The sequence below is a fragment of the Neopsephotus bourkii genome, unplaced genomic scaffold (assembly GCF_033783945.1).
Source record: "Neopsephotus bourkii isolate Nb327-2 ecotype Australia unplaced genomic scaffold, CSIRO-AGI_Nbou_v1 NB_846, whole genome shotgun sequence".
In the NCBI taxonomy this organism is placed as follows: Eukaryota; Metazoa; Chordata; class Aves; order Psittaciformes; family Psittacidae; genus Neopsephotus; species Neopsephotus bourkii.
The window spans coordinates 3226802-3248940 of NW_026901342.1; the positions used below are offsets into that span (position 1 = coordinate 3226802).

General features: G+C 37.7%; 1 protein-coding gene across 1 annotated transcript in view; it reads right to left on the minus strand.

Annotated features, from left to right (window-relative positions):
* Positions 1-7549: 7549 nt before the first annotated feature.
* The window catches only part of SMCHD1 (structural maintenance of chromosomes flexible hinge domain containing 1), a 71477-nt gene continuing 56887 nt past the window's right edge, over positions 7550-22139 (minus strand). Inside the window, exons 38-48 of the mRNA XM_061356389.1 lie at positions 19030-19156; positions 18750-18869; positions 17246-17331; positions 16074-16196; positions 15619-15809; positions 14729-14838; positions 13620-13690; positions 11946-12117; positions 9810-9968; positions 8979-9096; positions 7550-7954 (exon numbers count right to left, since the gene is read on the minus strand). Of these exons, the coding sequence (XP_061212373.1) occupies positions 7855-7954; positions 8979-9096; positions 9810-9968; positions 11946-12117; positions 13620-13690; positions 14729-14838; positions 15619-15809; positions 16074-16196; positions 17246-17331; positions 18750-18869; positions 19030-19156 (1377 nt within the window). The 3' untranslated portion in view covers positions 7550-7854. The remainder of the gene's footprint in view (positions 7955-8978; positions 9097-9809; positions 9969-11945; positions 12118-13619; positions 13691-14728; positions 14839-15618; positions 15810-16073; positions 16197-17245; positions 17332-18749; positions 18870-19029; positions 19157-22139) is intronic.

A 22139-nucleotide genomic window follows, 5' to 3' on the forward strand; every position in this document is an offset into this window, starting at 1 on the left:
GCCTCCATGGCTAGGTCACATCTAACCCCAAGCTGCCTCACACACTTGGAAGCATCCAAAAACAGAGTTCTAACAAACTGTCAGGTCTCTTTCTGGGAAATGTGAAACTTCAGACCTAAATTTCAAAGCTAGTGTTGTCCAATTCCTTACACCTTCTCCATTGCTTCCACACTTTCCCCTTCCCTGCCACACATTCCTCCATTCAGATTTCCCCGAGGACTCATTTGTGTTTGAAATAGCATGGCACGTGTGGGTGGCAAAGTTTGGTAGAAGAGAGGGATTCTAGTAGCATCACAAGCTTACTCTCAACAACAAAAGTAAAGACCCTTTGCCTTTGTGCTGTGTGAGACGTGCAGCCTTCTGCCATCTCTCCTACTGGCCTCAGTGTTTGCAGAGTAAGGAGGAAGACAAGAATGGTCAGATTTCGTACAGGTTGGATGCTCTGATGCTGACTCCCTGATGGATTCAGTTCTGCCTGTAGATAAAATCGCCATTCCAAGTCCAGTGGGATAAGTCAGTCTTGGCCTGACCACCTACTTTCAGAGGAATTTTTTTCCTTTCAAGCTGTGCATGACAATGAGCTGCCTTTGGCATCTGAAGGCTCTCCACTCAGAATGTAATTCCAAACAACAAAATGGTGGTTAAAATGTCAATGAAGGACATGATTAGTTGCAAGCTTGCTCATGTCTAACAACACACTGCAATAGCAATGTGCCATAACTTAGTAATTGACCTAACCCATCCCCATTTTTACCACGGTTGTACTCTTTGACTCAACCAGCCTTATTGTGTACCTTCAGGCATGGATAATGGAAGATAAGAGTTGCTATACTGAAGGCAGCTCTCTCAAGCCAGTTTATCTGCCAAAATCACCATTTGCAACAGAAGCAGGCTCAATTTCATATGTGAGGCTTCTCACATGTGTACCAGTGTTCAGTGTGCTGCCACTGCACCAGCTCCACTTTGATTTCCCTCCCTGAGTTAGCTCTGGTATGGATTACTAAAACTACTCTCATGACTGCTTCTGCCAGAAGTCTCTAACACTGAAAGTACTTCTAACCATCCCTTCTCACTTTTCACAGCACATTCTCTCTCCTAGAGTTGCCCCAGGACTCTGCTTAAGAAAAGAAGCTCTTGAGCAACTTGCCCAATGGCCTTCTCTATTGTTTCAGAAGAATTCTTTTCACTGCATTCCTCAGGCTGTCATGAATCTTCCTCTTGCACAACCGGCTCTTCCAGCTTGAGCAGAGCTGGACCTGGGATATGTATCCTTCAAGACAGCAGTTGCTAATTTAAGTTCATATTATACCTGCACACACATGCACGTTATGTGCTAAGAGATCCTTAGGGTTAAAAAGGCAATTTGTGTATTTCTTGCATGCTGCAGCTTTGTTATTTGCCAAAGTTACAGGATGAGGGATAAAGAGGGAGTGGATTATAGGAAATGAGAGCCCACTGAATGTCCTTCAAACAACTAGAACATAACAGTCTTTTGCTAGAGAATGAATATTTTATAATATAGGCACGTATGCCTGATTGCATGCATACAAACAGCCTAAACATCGTAGTCATAAACAGCTAACTACTTGCATACTGTAATTACCCATGAAGTAATGAGCAGGTATTTCTTTAGAGCACTCATAAATGCTCAGTCCTATTAAAACTAGTGAAAGTTGCAAGAACCCATTAATGCACATTAAACATACAGTAACAACTGTGGAATTAATATCTTTGCAAATTAAAGGTACTTGTTGTTTGCCTCTAATATCTGAAAATTTTCCTTACTTTTATTAATAGCTTTGTTTAGAATGAAATTGCATTCACTTAGTTTATGTGCACACATTTTTAATGGAAGTTTTTTTGCTAAAGCTGAGACTACTCTGTTCCTTGGAACCATGTTGTTCCAGAGAAGACAAGCGACACAGGCACAGAGAGATTATCTCTGCAGCTGAAGTACATCTGGTCAATACAGTAGCTCTGTTACAATTTTATGCATTTCCATAGTCACAGTGGATGTGGAAGAACCTGTTTATGGAAATACAAACAGTAATTACAGGTATGCATATGCATATATACCTTTATGTGTGTATGCACATACACGTCTATACTTTTTATGAAACAGAAATGATCCCTGCTGCTGAAGCTTGGGGAGATGATCTGATGTGGCAGGAATGTCAAAATCACTGGATACACCCTTCCAGCAATAGGCAGAGAGGGAGGCTAACAGCTACTGCATACTGGAAGATATTGTTACTGCTACTATTGGTAAATGTTTTTTAATTCACAGAGAATAAGAAAACAGACTTTTAAAAAAGAAAATATTAGAACTAATTTGGGCTTCTGTTGTGGGCTGCATCCTGGCAGGTTAAAAGGAATTGACTGCGCATCTCTTTGTGATGACTGCCTCAGTGGAAACAACAATACCTGCTGTGGACTAATGAAATGCAATCTTAACTGACTTTATTTCCTAAATACAAAAACAAAACCCTGCTTGGGAGCAGAATATATCAGGTGAAAATGTTGATGCATGAAGGCATTTTAATGACAGTTCCTTACTAAGGCTTTATTAAATGTCCATAAAATGACACCACCACAACCCCAGCCACATTCTATAATCATGAAAGTCTTTGATTAAGAACCTGTGTTCCACTGGCTAGGAAAAGAGATGAAATAAAGACCTTTAAAACCAATCCTGACCCCTTTGCTGCTATCACGTGGTGAAAAAAGGAAAGTTAAAGAGAAGTACACTTGAAGAGTCAGAAAATACAAACTGTAATAAAGGAGGACGAAGGTATCAGTAGAAAATGACTATTGGGATTAACAACAAAAAGAGAATGGAAAGTCTGAAGTAAACTGACTCATGGAATGCTGTAATAGTTGCCTGAACAATTAATATTATTTTCTAATGAATCTTCAAAGACCTGAGCAGCATTAAGGAAAAGAGAGTCACGGGTTAGTTTGGTTGGAAGGAACATTTACAGGTCATCTAGTCCAACACCCCTGCAACAAGCAGGGATGCAACCAACTAGATCAGGTTGCTCAAGAGCCCCATCCATCCTGACACTGAATGTTTTCAAGGATGGGGCATCTACCACCTTTCTGGGCAACCTGTGCCAGTGTCTCACCACCTTCATTGTAAACTCCTTATATCTATTCTAAATCTATACACTTTTAAACTATCACTCCTTGTCCTGTTGCAACACACCTTACTAAAAGTTTGTCCACTTCTTTCTTATAGGCCCCTTTTAGTACTAGAAGCTGCTCTAAGGCCTCCCTGGAGCCTTCTCCAGGCTGAACAAGCCTAGTCCTCTCAGTTATTCCTCATAGGGAAGGTGCTCCAGCCCTCTGATCATTCTCATAGCTCTCCTCTGAACTCACTCTAACAGGTCCACATCCTTATGTTGGGGGCTCCAGAGCTGAATGCAGTACTGGTGGAGTCTCATCAGAGCAGAGGGGAAGAATCACCTCCCTTGACCTGCTGGTCATGCTTCTTTTGATGCAGCCCAGGATATGGTTGGCCTTCTTGCTGCCTCACATGCAATATTTGATTGACCACTACCCCCAAGTCCTCTGCAGGGATGCTCTCAACCCCTCATCCCCCAGCTCTACTGACACCAGCAGTTGCTCTGACCTAGGTGTGGGACCTTGCACTTGGCCTTGTTGCACCTCATGATGTTCACACATATCCACCTCTCAAGCTTGTCCAGGTCCCTCTGGATGGTATTCCTTCCCTCCACTATATCAACTGAACCACTAATCTGCAAACTTACTGAGTGTGTACTCAATTCCACTGTCTTTGTCACTGATGAAGATATGAAGCAGTACCAGTCCCAGTATGTACCCCTGAGGGGCACCACTTGTCACCAATCTCTGTCTGGACATGGAGCCACTGAGCACTTTCCTCTGGATATAATCATCCAAACAATTCCTCATTCACCAAACAGTCCATCCCCCAAATCCATCTCTCTCCAATTCACAGAAAAGGATATTGTGGGGGCCTTGTCAAAGGCTTATAAAAGACAAGACAAACAACCATAGCTCTTCACTTTTCCAGTGATGTAGTCACTCCATCAGAGAAGGCCACCAGGTTGGTCATGCAGGACTTGCCCTTGGTGAAGCCATGCTGGCTGTCTCCAATTGCCTCCCTGTCCTCTGTGTGCCTCAGCATAGCTCCTAGGAGGATCTGTTCTTCCTAGGCACAGAGGTGAGGCTGACAGACTGCTAGTTCCCAGGGTCCTCGTTTACACCCGTCTTAAAAATGGGTGTAATGTTTCCCATCCCAGCCACCAGGACTTCACCTGACTGCCATGACTTTTCAAATATGGCAGATTGCTGCTCCTGTACCATCAGACACACCTTAGCAAGCTATACCTGCTTTGGGTGCTCATAACCTGAGTTGTGCTTCATTTACCAAGGACATTGGAGTTTATTTCACTTCCCTCTCCCTCCTAACCCAACTACTGAATCCCAGTTATCCAGAACCACAAAGCAATAGGGATGAAGGAATAACTGCAGAGACTGCATCCCTGAAAAAACACAACAAACAGCTTACATCTCTTATTGTAAGCATTGACAGTATGGACCATTCATCAACAGTGACAGCAAATCTCTTGACCAGCTTAGTCGAAATGGAGTTCAGAGTAACAATACAGACCTCATCAAATATGTACCTACTTTGGAGTCCTCAGAGAAAAACATACAGTAATTATACTGCTTGAGTCTCACAAGGTGTCTCAGTGAACATTTGGAATGGGTGCATTTTTCACCCAGCCTACTGCCGTAATGATACCATAGAGTCATCCTTCAGTGGTTCTCTGCCTTGCCTACTGCTCTGCCTTTCTTGTGTTCTCCTGGGCATCACCCTTTCCTCCTTCCCTCTCACTGCTTTGCCTGAACTGGAGCCCTTGGCTGACAGCGGGACTTGGAGGAGGCAGAAGGAAGTAATGAATGGGGCACATGTAGCTAGAGAAGCAATGGAGAAGACGGTGATACTGGGATGATAAGAGTGGTGGTACTAGGGCCATGGTAGTATCACACAGTATCACAGTATGTTAGAGATTGGAAGGGACCTCAAAAGATCATCTAGTCCAGTCCCCCTGCTGGAGCAGGAACACCTAGATAAGGTTACACAGGAACATGTCCAGGCGGGTTTTGAATGTCTCCAGAGAAGGAGACTCCACAACCTCCCTGGGCAGCCTGTTCCAGTGTTCCGTCACCCTCACTGAGAAGAAGTTTCTTCTCAAGTTTAAGTGGAACCTCTTGTGTTCCAGTTTGTACCCATTTCCCCTTGTCCTATCATTGTTTGCCACTGAGAAGAGCCTGGCTCCATCCTCGTGACACTCCCCCTTTATATATTTATATACGCTAATAAGGTCACCCCTCAGTCTCCTCTTCTCCAAACTATAGTATTGATGTATCACTGTAGTAGTGATGGTGGGCCTGTAACACCACAACAGTGTGGTTTGGAAAGGAATGACTTGCCACTGACACACATCACTGGCTACCACGGGGTAATCCCACTTGCCTGACACAGGCAGTCTACATCCCTGCTTGCTAGAAGAAAAGATCTCAGGTCTTCCAGTAGGGTAAGTCTTCTCTGTTGAGCATGAAAATTGCTGTGGGTAGTACAGGGCCCACTGGGTGGTTGGGTCACCTGGCACAACAGTGGGGCTCCTACTCAGCTTCCTGATGAACAGTGATTGGCCCCCCCTGTGCATCAGTGCCCACTGCAGACATCACCTCACACTGGCACAACAGCACTGTGCGAGTCTGTCTGAGAGCCTCTGTTGGAGAAAAAGGGAGAAGGTGAGGTCCTCTCTCCCTGGGCTGGGAGAGGTGCCAGCAGCCCAAAGGGAATCAAGGGGACTCCCAGCCAGCTCCACTCTGTGGCTGGTGCTACTGGCAGCTGCAGTACAGCCAGGGCCTGACCCGATGTGCCTGCAGCACATTTCCCCATCACCACCCAGCCCTGCTGCACATCTGCTCCATCTCCCTGTGTTGGAAGGTCAGGCAGCCGCCGTTCCCCAGCCTTCATCAGAAACCAGCTCCTTGTTCCCCTGAGCTGGCCCAAGCCCCAGGCAGAACCACTTCTCACTTTCCCTGCACCACTCTCTACCACCCCCTCACGGAATCAGCGAGGACAACATACACACCCTAGTTTCTGGTCCCTGGTTTGCTCTGTTACACAGTAAAAGAATGGGTAAAAATAAAAAGCCTGACACTGACCTCTTCACCAGGTCAGCTGCCCTAAACAGCTATGCAAAGCAGTAAATTGCACTCTAATAACCTGAAGTCATCTGCTGAAAAATCCTGAAAATTCCCTGGTGAAATTTCCTGGAATCTCCAGTAACTTGCACAACTCTGGAAACCTCCTTAGTTTCCTGCTTGCTTCTAGCAGGGAGATCCACCACTAGCAGGGAGATCCACCACATTCCTTCAGTGCTCAGTATCGGCACTACCAGCATCAAGAGGTGAATTTCAAAAGGAAACATTTCTGCTAGAATATATATTTAACCAAATAAGATTCAAGGACATCCAGAGGCTGGGGCAGATGTCAGAACTAAAAGAAATGAATTTAAAAGAAGTACAACCAAGTAACTTGGTGTGGTGGGACAATTTCTCACATGGCAAACCTTTCTTTATGGCTGCCTACTTTAAGTCTTTCTGTCTAAATTCTGAGTTGAAAAAACAGGAAAACAGGAGAAATGGTTGAGGCAGGGCTAGCATAGTACTTGGCTGATATTACATGTCATACTTGAATATACTGATGTTCTTTAAGGACAGGAGAAAATTATGTCTGAAGTAATTTAGACTACCTTTAAAACATGAGGTTTTGGAGACCATTCCACCACTACTTAATTTCTCCTTAATAAATTCTGTCGAGGTATCTAGAATTTCCCAATACAATTATTCTACCTCCAGCTTAAGTACCCACTTCCAATTTTTAATATGCCCACACAGAGTTCAACTGTGAGGATTTTTGTTTTTCCTTTGTGACATCACCATTTCCTACTCAAATCCTTCTGCCAGTTACACTTTTGATGTCAAGGACCAAGTTCTGGTCTGCTTAAGCAGTGGGTTCTTTTATGGGGGTTGTGGTAATACAGATTTTGAAAAGTGGTTAGCATTGGTTCAGTATTCTGTCTCATCTTGCACGCATGAAGTATCGCTACTCACCACTCTCCCAATCGCTAGAATAGCCTCTTAGTGAACATGTCAAGACTCTTCATACTCAGAAGCTACCACTTTGTTTTTTTCCACTGACACTGTCTGCAGGAGATATGAATTCTTATGTCAACACCTTGGGTCTAGCCTTAGATACTGGCTTGTTGTTAACCATCGAAAGACAAACAGATGTAGTTAGATCTCAGTTATATCTCTATTCAAACCCTCCTTTTTAAATTGATACTACCTTGACAGCTCATCCATCAAAAAAGAACAGTCCAGAAAGTTCTCTTACCTGAGATAGCCCAGGATGCTTTTTAAATTAAAAATCTCATTTAATGGCACAATCTGTTGACTTGAGTATTACAATTGATTATATTGGCAGTGTTTTGTATTGAAGCAGTTTTATTGAAAAGATTGTTTTTTTCATAAATAAAAAAGGATATATTTTAAACTTTATTCACACATGAACATAAAAACTTTGAAAGCTTTAGAAATGAAAATTAACTATACAAAAATTAGGCTATCAATGCTAAAGGCTTATCTTTTGTTACTACTAACTGAAATACATTTTTATCTTCTATCAGTATAAAAATCTTCACTGTAATGGGTAGTACAACATGAATATTTTCTTTAAATGAAGGTATTCACATTTTCAATACAGAGCCGTTTCCAGCAAGTCCCATCAGTCTATGCCTTTCTCTTTCGTGAAGTTCCATTAAGTTCTGAAGTGGGTATTTGCAGCAATTGCTGCTGCTTCTTTGCGGTAGAGGAGATCCATTCTTCTGAGCTAGACAAAAACATAGCACAGTACCTCATAAAGCAAGCCTTTTCCTTGTACATTTTTTATATATATTTGATATAATTGATGCAAAAGCACAGGGCTCCCACTAGTATAAAAATTACAAACCCCTATATTTGTGCACAGCTTCTTATTCTTGGAATTATTTTGTTGAAATGAGGCATAGCATCAGGCTGATACGACGTGGTTTAAATATATCACCAATGAAGTTCCACAGGTGGATAAAAAAATTAACAACAAATACAAAGAGACATAGTAATATAGTAAAAACTGGTTCTGAGATTTACAGAACACAAGTGAGTAAGATTTAAATAATCTCAAAAATATGACCACAGTTCGGCAATAACGATGTTGTTACTGAGGAGAGACATGAGAAATGGAAAAGTCAGTTCCATGTCATCTTGAAGATACAGACTTACAGATTTCCCTGGTATTTTTTCAGGTGTACTAATGCTCAGTAGCCACAGAGGCAATACAGAGCTATATATATACAGGTAAAGATAACTGTCTTAAATACTTTTAAGATCAGCTTACCTCAGACAGTTACTTAGAAAAAGTTATGCAAGAACGATTCTCCCTGTTCATGTGCCGAACATTTGACATCACACCTTAAAAGAATTTACAGGCCATATCATCTCAAATATTTCTCGGGTGTAACAGAGTTGAATACATGGGGAATGTGAATGCACAAGGATGCCAATCAATCAGTTCATACAGAGAAACAGTTAGCAAGCAAATCTTTGTATTGAAGAGTTGTATTTGTATCATTAAATAACAGCAGACACTTCAAAGGAATCAAAAATTACCCTAAAAATCAGCCTTACAAAAATTCTACTCCTTGGTTGCTGTATACAAATATGCCTTAAACACCAAAAAACCCCCACCAACCCCTTCTCACAAACCCCACAAAAAACAAACAACACCCCCCCCCCCCAAGCCAAACAAATAAAAATAGTTTTTGCTTTGAATTCAGGAGATGGGAAAATAATGACTAGATTCAGAATAGACTTACCTATACAATTTTTTCATTGTTTCTCTTCGCATTCTTTTGGGAGGGATGGGGGTGTCAGGCATATCTAACATTACAGGTGGAAGTAATGATTCAGTGACTTTATCTGATGGGGTCATACCTATGAAAAAATAGCAAGAACGAACAAATTAAAAAAAAGTTATGAATCCTATTGTTAATAAATGGTCCCTGTAACAGTAATGTTAAACTTCTGAAGTAAGGCTTTAGACATGCCATAAAATCTACAGCTACCTCAGGTCTGAAACTGAGTTCAAAGATGACAGGTAAAACCATCTGCTTTATTTATAGTTCACAAAGTGTTGTTTTCTTGATATATTTTAAAACATCACAAATGATCCAATATTGACATGAAACCAATTTCTAACTCAGAAATCCTATCCTTGCAGAATTAGGTGCATTTCTTCTTATTGCACAATGTTTTGTTTGTGTTTCCTTAGCAAAAGCAATTCAGCTCTATTACGCAGACATTTCAGAAAGAATGTCAATGTTCTCTAGCATTGGGTCAGCCAGCCTGTTATATAAACTCGTATTAGCGAGATCATAGTTTCATGTTCACAAGACACTAACTGACCACATTTTTATTATCTGAACACACTACAGGGCAGTGCTGTTCTAGGCAATATCCACAGCATCATACTACATACTGTTTTTCTATTCTTTCCCTAAAATGAGACAACTCTAAGCTCTAGATTTATTATAACAATCTTCCTTTGTAGTTTGAACATGTTAGTTTGTAACAGTAGAATTTATCTGGATACATGAATTAACAGTTCTCCTCCTCTAGGACACCAAAACCGTAGTACAATAACCTACCCAATTTTTGTTCTATTAGCTTGAGGCTTTTCTCTTGCTCAGCAAGTTCCTGTCTTTTCTTTTGCATTTCTGGAGCATTAAGTGACTGTAAATGTAAATCGAGGTCCTTATTCACATTCTCAAGCTTCAACACTGCTGTGCGGTATTGCTGCAGAAGATCTAATTGAAGAGTAAAATAATAAAACAGGAAACAGTAACTATGTGGTCATTTTGACTTAGAAGGCTACCAAATACAATCCACACACTGTAGAAGATTCACAAGAAAACATCTTTCAAACACACTACTTAAAAAACTCCACCCAAACTTACAGTGGACCAAGTGTTAAAATGAGTAAAAGTCACGAGTATTTTGATTCCTCTTTTCTTTGTGAGCCTGTAACTTAGATCACAAAGTACCAGTGAATTCTGAACATGACGTGGCCAACCGGCATTTCTTTACACATCTTGTCGCTTGTGTGTTCCAAACTGAATACTCCACCTTTGATGCCATTAACTGTGCTTGTAATATGCTTTGCTTTTAACGCTACAAAGCTGAAGCTCGTATTACTGACTTGAATTTTAGTCCACCTTGTGGAACAAGAGAATATTTACTGAGTTTCACTTTATCTTACCTACAGATACTTAAACAAGGACATAGCAGCAGACTCAGATAAACAAGGGCCTATTTTGCTGACAAACTTTATTCCTCTTTTAACACATAAGCCAAAGAATTTTTCTTTGTCTAGGCCCTGAATAAATATGTCAGGTAATAAAGGGTTTGAGTATGTTAGCCCAGACTCATTCATTTTACTTTGTGGTGAATATGAAGCAGCACAAAGCTTAACTGAACATTAAATGACCTTACATTTGGCACACGACGAAGCATTCACATAGTTACTGAAGACTGACAAAAGGCATCGTAAATTCTTAGTATGGTTTATTTTAGAAGTACCTTGTCAGTGTAATCACAGTGTAAGTAACTATTTTAATTTTATGGTACAAACACAGAAGAAGAGAAAGTCAAAACTAATGTTAAGGCTGAAACCCAGTGCAAAACAAGTCTTTCGTAATGAAGTGCTGTCCTTTATATGGAATTCCACTATTATTTTCCTTTAAGTGTCTAGTAACTATCCAAGTAAAATTAAAACATTCCTTTTCTTCTGCCATGTTTGTCCCTGTACTAAGTTATAGACAATTCCAGTTTAACTAACATTGGGTAGCAACAGAGTCTAACAATTGAAAATGTGCTGACAGAAAAATACAGTGTGCTAAACCCAGGGTATTTCAGTCTGTAGCAGAAATGCTTACTATGGTTCCCCTGCATGTAATATATTTTTACTGAAATGTTTAGGAAAGATCATTTTAGTCTTTCTCCCTCTATTTGTTAATGTTATGTAGTTTGCTCATATTCAAAGTTACTCCACTAAGTACAGGTGTTCTCTCTCTCTTGTTCTCTCCCACTCCTCTATATTGCACATTTCTAGGAAGACTGTAATGAAGAAACTTCATTTCCTTTCTTTTGAAAATTATGTATTTAAGAACAACTTTACTTGTGATTAAGATTTTTCAATGTTTTACAAATCGATCAGGTCAGCTGTTATGTATCAGAAGCCACCATCTTTTAACTTACAATCTTTATTCTGAAAGGAAGACTTCAGACATAATGAAATGTAAGTGATCCCACAGGAAATAGAAGGTATTTTCCTGTTAGGGAAATAATGTAGATGTTGTGCACGACTCTTACAAGGACAGGAATTTTCCTACCACTGCTTCATAGAACTTACTTGCACAGTAAGAAATTCTGAATTACTGTATATTTCTACAGAAGAAAGACCCAAACATTATTTTTCAAAGATGCTGGAATCTAATCAGCTCAAGCTTCCCATGCCTGCATGATTACAACTGCTTATACTCTTTAACAAACTAAGATAAAGGGGGAGTATGTCATGACTATTATATTGTCTTTCAGGAAATTTAACAGCTCTAAACTTTAAAGAAAAGGGAAATTCATAAATAGGACATCATACACGTCGTATTTCTTAAAATAACTGTATGCTAAATTGAAGTTTTCCTTTTTATATTACGTAAGAGAATAACAAATATAGGCAAGCAATATAATTTTGGAAGTTTTGTATTTTTATGACTTCATGAACCCACCTATTTGTCCAGCAAAAGCAGAGTAAAGTTTTGGCATGGGTGCTCCAAATACCATTCCTCTGAGTTTGTCCATTGGAGGAGCTTTATTCTGAAGGCCTCCAAATTTTCCATTACTACGAATCCTGTCTCCTGCCCTAGTCAGCAAAGTAGGGCAATGTGCAATTTTTACAACCTACACAGGTATAAAAAGGAATAATAAATTAGTAACCCCATGGAAAATCCAAGTTTTCAGCAGTGCTGCTGTGAAGCTTTGTATTGTTCAGTCACAATGCACCTTGTTCTCTAATGAGAATGTATTTTATGAAATCAGATTCAATGACTTTTGCTTTCAAGTAATGCTAATTATCAACACATACTATGAAGCAAAGTCAATGAACTTCAGTGGTCATAAAAAAAAGTGAGCACTTACTGAACTACCTGATGAAGACAGCTTTTTTTTCTTCCCCTCCCCAAAATGCACAAGACTTAAAGCATCTAAATTCCAAGGGATTTACCTCTTATAACATATTCAATAAAACTTCCATATAGTTGATGAAATTTACCTGTGGTGGGTGACTGAAATAAATGGTGTGACAGACTAATATGGTAAAATGAAACAGATCTGATTTTGAGAAACGACCACATGCACTAAACTCCTTTTCCTGAACAGACACAGATGGCCAGTCTCCTGACACTGATTAACAACCCAAATCTGATTCTCCAGACTCTCCTGCTTGATTTTCCAGCAAAAATATATACTTTTTGATGAAAGAAGCACACACAGTCTTCACAGTTGAAAAATATTCACTTGATGGATACAGAGATGGTTATAACACATGATGAGAATTAAAATACTAATGTCAATCATCTGGATTTTTTACTATGACTGTATCTGTATTTCTGAGACACTCTTTGGGAGCATTCAAAACACTCCTTGTTCCCAGGTTACCAGCTAGTAGCAGCCAATAAACAGGGAATAGAATCCCACAATAAACGAGCTGGTCAGGCCCAGAGAACAGAACGGCACTGACTGTGAAAGAGAGCAAAACAGGTAACCAATTTTAGATACCACCAGATTCCTTATTAACTTGTTCTCTTACAAACAACCCCACAGCACAATTTCTTCTGCAGAGGAAGAGAAAAAAAATCCAACCCCAAGAGCTTAATGTTTAATCTGTACAGTTCCATATTCTTCTGAATCATTATGTCAATGCTAGCCAACTTGTAAGCTGAAACAAAGTGCCCAGTGTCAGGACTTCCTCAGAGCCTCTTGCCCGCTAAAATGTGTCCTACTGAACCTAAATAAAATGGGTCAGAAAAAGGTCTCGGAAGTTTCACATGCAGATTTCTGTGGATCTGAAATTTCACCATCTGCCTCAGGTTCCTGTGTACTTGGAAAGTACTGATGCACTTGCATTTAATACTAAACTGCAGAACTAAAACTGTTTATATTTAAAAACATGGTCTCATGATGGCAATACTCACATAATAGAATCTGATGAATAGAGGTAATTTTGCCACTGCCAGTAAGACAGATTTCATTTACTGTTAAGCGCATCGAGACCCACAGACAGTAAGCACACTTACAACTAATGCAGCATTAAAGCCAGCAATTAATCTAAGTTTGTAATGTATTAAATACATAACTATGTAATATGTTTGTTTTAAAAAATACAAAAAATAATTGAAACATACCTCTTTTCTGTAATGGTTGGCAGCATCCAAATTATCTATTATGATAGCGTCGCCCAAGAGCATCCCAAACACTGAAAAATGTATTTTTGAATCATTAATTTTTTCTGCAAACAAAATAACTTGAGTTTTGAAAAAAATCAATTCTGAGGCATCATTACTACAGCTTTTTAGATAAGTACCAGGAAAACAGCATCTGCATGTTTTTCAATGAAATTTTATTCTGAGATTAACAGCAATCTCTTGTTTTCATCAAAGAATTCATAAAGAAAAAGATTTACTATGTTTACAATCAATTATGACATAAGACAATTATTTTCCAAAGTACTCGCTTGATAACTTACTTTTACATTTATGAAGACACACATAATAAAATCCCAAGTTTTAGGAAATTACATAAATGGTATTTTTTCAAAGTCCTTCCTGAACTGCGTTCTCAGTTTCTTAACATGTTTCTTACTATTCAGTGGGTTATCAAAGAAAAAATCCCAAACATTCACACGCTGATGATCCAACTGAGTTTAAGACTTTTCTTCTGCAGAAAAAGCTGTTCTATACAAAGCCTAGCTTGATGCAGCCTTGCATGAGGTATGTCAAGCAATACAGTTTTTAAATTCCCCTGTGGGACATGGAGAAGAATTTATTGTTAAAGTCTCTGACAGTATCTAGTTTTCTGAAAATACACTGGATTGAAAATCGGTTTTCATGAAGAGATCACAGTATCACAGTATCACAGTATGTTAGAGATTGGAAGGGACCTCAAAAGATCATCTAGTCCAATCCCCCTGCCGGAGCAGGAACACCTAGATAAGGTTACAAATATATGTCAATACTTAGAAGTTGTGAAGTTAAATGAAAAACTTATTGAAATAATTACAAATTCCAGTGCTCCATATTAAGGACTAGATCTCCTTAATCTAAGAAAAAAACTGTACAAAAAGGATGTGGTTTCTGTCCCCCAGTGCCACCTCCCTGTGGGTGCCAGCGCTTTCCTGTCCTCACTGGTATTTGAAAATGTCTCAATGAAGATTACTGAATGAATTATGTTTTTTGATGTTTCTGTATTTACTACAAAGAAAGAAATTTTGAACAATTTCTTTGATATCATTTACCTGTTTGACAATGCTCTACATTATCTGGAAATGTTAACAGATCTCTGGCAAATACAGGATTTCCAATAGGTCTGAAGGAGGTTCTTCCATTTCTTAAGTGAGGTAAGGGCCTGTTTAAGAAAAGGGTGAAAGCAAGGGGGGGGAAAGAAAAAAAAGTAATTTGCCTTTATTTCATTATTGTTTCTGACAATCTCATCAGAAATCTCAAATGGAATTGAATGCATCTTAACACTTCCACATTAGGTACTAAATGATCCCAATACTATCTGAAATGCTAGTGATATTAAAGATTCTTTGGTAAAACACTTATTTGTAATGAGATGTATATCCAACAAATTCATGTGACTAATTTTATGGGCAAGTTTTAATAATCTATTTTATGAAAAACTGAGATTTTGGACCTTATAAATGTATCTGCACATTCAATCTTTTCTAAAAGACATTTCTTCATGATATTAGCAGTCATCTTCACAAACAAATTATTTTCAGGCGTGGAATTATTGTATTTTCCTTTATCTTCTAGGAAAACAGAACAGCAGAATTGAGTTTTATAACTACAGATGATTTTAGTGAATGTACACTGGAACTGGATTTTTATAAAAGTTAGTATTTGATGTGAAGCAGTAGAATTATTTAGAAGTGGAGAAAAGGTAGACTGTCTTCTCTTTAACAGAAAAACCCTACTGAACAAAGAACAATGCACAGCAGAAGAGATAAACCTACAATTTCAGCTAACACTTCAAGTGACATTACTATTGTTATCATTATTAAGCTAGAAATCTTATGCTTTGAATCATTAACAGAAGTTTAAAAAACAAATCAGGCAAAAAAAAAAAAAATTGAATTCATATGAAATACAAATGCAGAAATTTCATTGTTTTTTTCCCTACTTGTTCCAGTCAGGGAGTGTCTTCTTGTAAATAGAGTCAAGAGGTAACACTTGCTGTCGACCTTGAGTTTCATCAAAGATAGAACGAGCGGCTTCAGTAGTCAATGTGACTACACAGTCCATGTCGCTTGCCAAATGCCAAGAGATAACTTTTGCTGCTTCGTCATCCTCAATTTGTGCTAAATGTGCAATCTGTACCACAAAAGTTAGAACAATGAACACAGAAGCCAAGGCCACTTCCCCTTTCATACTTATCACAGTCATCCTGCAACTTCAGTCAGACATCTAACTCCCCTGTTCATGGGTCTGTTAGAAGAGCTAGTCATCTGACGGGTTGAGAATCCTGTCTTCTTTTCAATACTTCTCAAAAATTACTCGTGTATTTGGTTGGCTAATATTTCATCATTACCATTTAACAACCAAACTCATCTGAAGGCTTTCAGAGAGAAAACTTACCTTGCCTAAAATATCCTGGTTGCCTTTTGGATAGTTTGGAAGAGTACAAGTTCGCCTTGGCTGTTTCATTACTCCTTCTTGATCCAACATCTTTTGTTTTATCAGAGAATCCACATACTGAAGCTGAGAATTAAAATTTAAAGTTAGCAAGCATGTATCATTGGTCTGAGCTGCAGAAGCAGTTAGTTTACTTGTTCTCAATCAAGTTCTTACTAAAAAGCCTTCAATAAACTGAAACAGACTCTTAATATGTAAGGGACTGCTGCTCATAATCTCAGAGGAGAGTGAAAGGAGGCACACTGCAGTTGTGACTACAAACTTTTTTATTGCTACTTTTTTTGTTTTAAAGACTTCAGGGAGCTTTTCACAAAGAGCTAATGGAGCTTGATTCGAGCTAAAACTGAAGAAAGCTTAAACCAGCAGGAAAAGACAAGCACGACTGTACAAAAAGAAGCAGTTTTAGAAGGGGACTACATCTAGGCCTTAAAAGTGTAGCCAGCAAGGGGAACGCGGGTACCATGATTGCATAATGTGTATAATTTAATGTTACTGATCTGTGCTTAATGACTGTAACATTTGTTTTTATTTGAGCTGAAGATAGATGATTATTTACCTATATATTTCTTAAAATGTTAGTAGCTTTCTGTAAAAAGTTTTAATAATATAACTGGATCTTTATAGGAATTTATCAGTGGGGTCCATTGCCCTGAATCTTTCAAATGTACTTTTATATTGACTTTGTCAGTAACATATGAAATTCTCTAATTCTTGCAAAAGAAGTGCTTTCCTTTAGTCTACTTTTTCCAGAATACATCCAGTGTACATCGGTCAGACTGCAAAACTCCGTTATGAAAACTATCAATACCAGTAACATAATTGTTACCCTTAGCAGAAAGGTAAAAACAAGATCCAAATGTGGATCAGAAATAAGATTTTCTTATTTTTCCAGCAGCTTCTTTAAGAGATAGTCACATTAGCAGAAAAGTAAATAAAAGAAGTAAGTTTGGCATTGTTCACAAATTGTCCTCATGGTTTAAATTTTCAGGGTTTCTAAACAGGTTCTTGTGTATATACCAGTATGATTCCACAATGTTATATAATGATACCAATTTCATACTAAGATTAAATGTATTCTTAAGACACTAGGGAGGTTAATAAGAAATAACTCATACTGTGTTTTTCTCTGGTAATTCAATTTGGTATTTTCTCAGTTGGCTCTTCAGGAGAGTTTCTTTTGTTTCAGCATCTTTAACCTGACCTGAAACCAGTAAAATCAACAGAGAGTAAGGAAATATTAGAAAGCAATGGAACACTTCTTAAGAGAGTTTCTTACAACATAATTATGCCACCCACGGCTGATCCTATCTACTTCTTAATTTCAGCACAGAATATCAAGATTTGTCCACAAAGACCTTGTGATTTGTCCAGTTTCTAATCTATTTCAGCAGCTGACATCTACTTCAGCTTCAGCAAGCAGTTGCACTAGTCCTTGTATCATTCTAAGAATTTAAGATCTTTTTTTTGATTTTCATCCTTAATTATCTTTCCAAATGGTTCTCCAACAGGTGAAAGGGCAAGAGGGAAGGGAAGAGTTGTGGCTGGCACTACCCTCTTTACTCTCTTATGTGGGACAGCACTTCTTGGACACTATTTCCTCAAGCCTCATATCTCAACTGAAGTAATTTTGAAAACAAATGAGTAAATAGGTGAGTTGCTTTCCACTCTATCTATTCAAATAGGTTTCTATACGAAAATGTTATTTAAGCACGAAGTATAATGTTGTGCTCTAACTTACTCTCTAGAGATGTACAAAAATCTGCAAATACGAAACAAAACTTTTTGCCTTTCACACTGGAATTCAGGAATTTGCATCCATAATGGAAACATGAAGCAAGCAACAGAAACATAGCCCTGTGCTAAAATTACAAGAAACAGCAGCATCCTTTAATTCTAGCATGCTTTGATTCATTGATTCAATGATTACTTAAAATTTCAGAATGCATTTATTAAATCAAAGCTTCTGATCAACGGACAGGATGATTCAAACAAAAAAATAACGCAAAGAAAACATTTTCTTCATCTCTCCCATTCCCATAAACCACAGCCCTTACACCACTCTGCTTTTTAACAGACTATGTAGGATTCAATTAGCTGAAGAACATTAAGATAAACAATTAACAGCTACACAATACTTCTGAATAATGTACACAGGGTCAAAATGTGGGTGGAAAAAGTAAGATTTTGAAAATGTAAGACTAACTTTTTGAAAGAGGATTATTGATGGTTCATTCCCTAAACCTGTTTTTAGGCAGCTGTCAGATTTCCAGATCAATGAGCATTCACATATCCACTTGCAAAGATGGGAGGGCAAGGCAGTCATGGAAAAACAGAATCAGACCACACACTTCATGTTTTATTTCTCTTTTGACAGTTTTGGCATAAGATGTTCTACCACAAATCAAGACCCTTTACAGGCAGGTCAACCAAATAACTAGATGCTTCCCTGCTAATTCAAAGATATACTCCCCCCTGCTGCCGTAATTAGGGTATGAACCCTAACTACTGTATCTCATGATTTCAATACCTATTTGTCTCCCCCTCTTTATATTCTTAAAATTATTAAAGGAAAAAAGTATAATTCCCAGGAAATTTATTCATATATTTGATTGGACTTACATTTAATTGCGTTTACAAGTTGATTAGTAGTATCTAACCAATTTCTGTAAACACCAATGGACTGAGATAATTGGTCTCTCTCCTTTGTAAGTGTTGCCATCTGTTGCTGCTTCTTGAAATCTACAGAAATATATGTATTTTCAGAAGAAAAAACCAGTAACACAGTTGGTTTAAACATCAGCAAAAATCTCTGCTATTACACAGTTTTGAAGAAGTATTATGGACATAAAAATAATTGCTTCTAAGGAAAAGCAAGCATTTTAAAGTAACTAAAACATACCATTGTAAAACATAAATGACAGACGGTATGGTTCCAAAGGTCTTCTCAAAGCTGGAAGATCTGGCTCAAATACAAGAATATATTCAGTGCTATCTCTTCCAGGACTATTTTCGGCCAGCACTAGACTCTAATAAAACAAACAAACATACATAGGTAAGTTTTATATTCACACTTGCAGTGACACAAAATAAAATAAACATTCTTCAAATGCTAAAGTTACCTAACACATGATGCCTACACAATATTACTACAGTTTTAAGTATTGGCTTGGAATTGCCTTTTGCAACTACTAAATAGAACTTAAATACAAATATTTAAGAATTAAGATTGTAATTTTACCTGTTTAAAGAGCCTTATTATTGTTGGCTATATATTTAAGAGACATGCTCAGAAAAAAATATTCTCTGCAATGTCCCGTAAGACTTCCTCAGAGGTACTTCATTCAGCTTGTGAACAAATGCAAACAAAACATTAAAAAGAAAGGCCCAATGAATAAACACAGAGAAGGGAAAACAAACTATTCCCAGTGCTCAGTTAAAGTTACTGCTGTTACCATGGAAGTAGACAGCAGGTCCCAAATGAATAAAGAATATATATCCAAACACCACCATGAACATAAATCCCTTTTTTTATCAATTCCTTATTGAAAAGGCAAACTAAATCCTTCGCCTTTCTTAACAAACACAGGAAATATTATAAAACCATAAAGAATGATAGATAGAAATAAAATTAGTATAGGTAATATATTAATGTGCTGTTACTTTGGGAAAGGTATCATGCATAAAATGAATAATGCTTATAATAAAACTCATACTGTTTCCACCTTTAACATGTAGAAATTGCTACTCAACTGGCCAAATCAAGAGAGAGGTAGTTGCAGCCTAAAAGAAGAGATAGATATATAACCTTCAAAGAAAGTCTTTATGGCTTTCAAAAATATTGCAGCTACATATTTAATTAGGAGAAGTCTGTAGGGGAAATATAATTTCCTTAAGAAAATGTATACTAATGAAAATCTAAACATTTTCCCTCATTAAACAAGTTTAGTATTCCTGAACTTCAGTGTAAGGGTAAACATGTCAGATTATCATTTTCATTATAATGATAGTAATTGTACTTAATTATATTTATAAACAAGATGGAACAATTTCACAAGGACAGTGGTGTGTCCCATCCCATCCCCATTAGTCATATGAAAAGTACACTGCATCACAACCAACAAATCCTTTCCACATGAGCTTTGTGAGTTGTCTAAAGTCAGAGAACTTGGTATAAATTAGACAACTGAAAACTGCCTGAAGAGAAGAAGAAATACAGGATTTGCTGAAATGGAATTACTCCCAGTGGAAGACTAGGAAACACAAGTTACTGTCAAAAGCAGTAAAAACTCATAAAATCGCAATAGAGTAGAAGAATGTGACAAATTCCTCCCACCTTAAACCAGCAACATTTAAGTAGAAATAAAAATTACCTGCTTACAAAAATCCTGTAAACACCCCAAAAAGCCAAATAAAAAAATCTAAAATATCCACTGCCCCCAAACCCCCCCCCCCCCCCCAGTTGTTAGTCACTGAAGCAAGACTGGAGTATTTAGGTCACAATGGCTAAACAGCAGGTTATTAGCACATGAAAACAAAAAAAAAAAAGCTATTTCTGCATCAGTGAGGAGTCTGAGAAATTATCCAGTAATTTTGTCTGAACTGTCAGACTTCACGCTAAGGGGTTATCAATCCCTTAATAGTATGAATTTATAAACATCTGTTCAAATTTCTACCACAGGTGTAAATGCAAGATTTGCAGAGAAAAATGCTATCTCATCAAACCACTGGTTACAGATGACCCCTTTTCTATGCTTTTGCACTTTTTCCCACCCCAGATGCCCAAGAAAAAACGTGCTCAGAAACCAGTTAGTAAAGTACTCCTGAAACATGGCTGGGGAACAAGAGAAATTCAAAGCTCGCAATAAATCAATTAGTATATTAATTTTATCTGACCCTTCATCCATGTATTTTATTTTTCTAGCTTGTTTTTCATATTTTGTCACTTTTCCTTATGGATCAGAGTAGATCAGAGCTTGACAGATTGTTTAGTGAAAAATGTTTGCCCATGTTAACTGGATTTTTCTGTTTTTTATTGTTATCAACAGAGAATTATTTATGCTGTGTCATTAAGTTTTATCTATGTAGTTCCATAAAAGCAGTTGAGGTATTGAATAAAATAAATTATGAAGATTTTAGTGATTCTAATGGGATTCTATTGTTGTGATTTCCAAGATTTACTGGGTGATTTTGTAGTTGTTAAGGCAGTGTCTGCCTCCACCTGGCACAGACTGATGCTGGTCTGGTGGGAAGCTTTCAGTGAGTAAGTTAAAAACCATGGCTGTAGAAATTTCTTTTAAAAGTTGGATTCTCCTTCAGTACACCTTCTAAATGTTTGAAGATTTCCATAGACGTCAGGATATATATCTATTCACCACATGAAATACTCCTATTTACTGAAGCTCTCTGTAGGCTTTTAAGAGTGATGTGACCATTCTACTCAGAACAGATGTGTAGCTCTATGCTCAGCTGAGTTTTTTGGTATGTTTCGAACAGCTTCTGTTTTTTTGCATATGCATGTTTTAATTTGTAACTTCTATATTATGGTTTGTAATAATAGTTACAAATGGTACTCACAGGTCTTAAAAATTCAGCCTGTATTTGTTGAAGAAAAAGTGACTGTGATGACCTAACTACAATGTGCAGTACTTTCAGAGGTATGCATGATGTTACAGCTAGAGATTTAAACTGAAGTAAGTCAAGCATTTTTAATGGTCAGAGGTACTAGTAACTGAAATAGTGTCAAGAGAAGTAGAGAAGTGGCAGCTTTATCTTCAAATGAGGATAGGATGACTTTCTGCAATGCATATATAAGCTTAGTCAGCTTGAGAAAAGGTAAAGAGAACCTGGAAATATTTCATTACATATATATCAGACTAAATGATCTCAAGATCTTACAGTCAGACAGTATTACAAATAAAAATGTAAAATACTACTAATATTAATGGTTTAACTGCAAATTAGTGAAGTATTATTTACATGTGAAATTCAAACAAAGACTTATCCTGGATC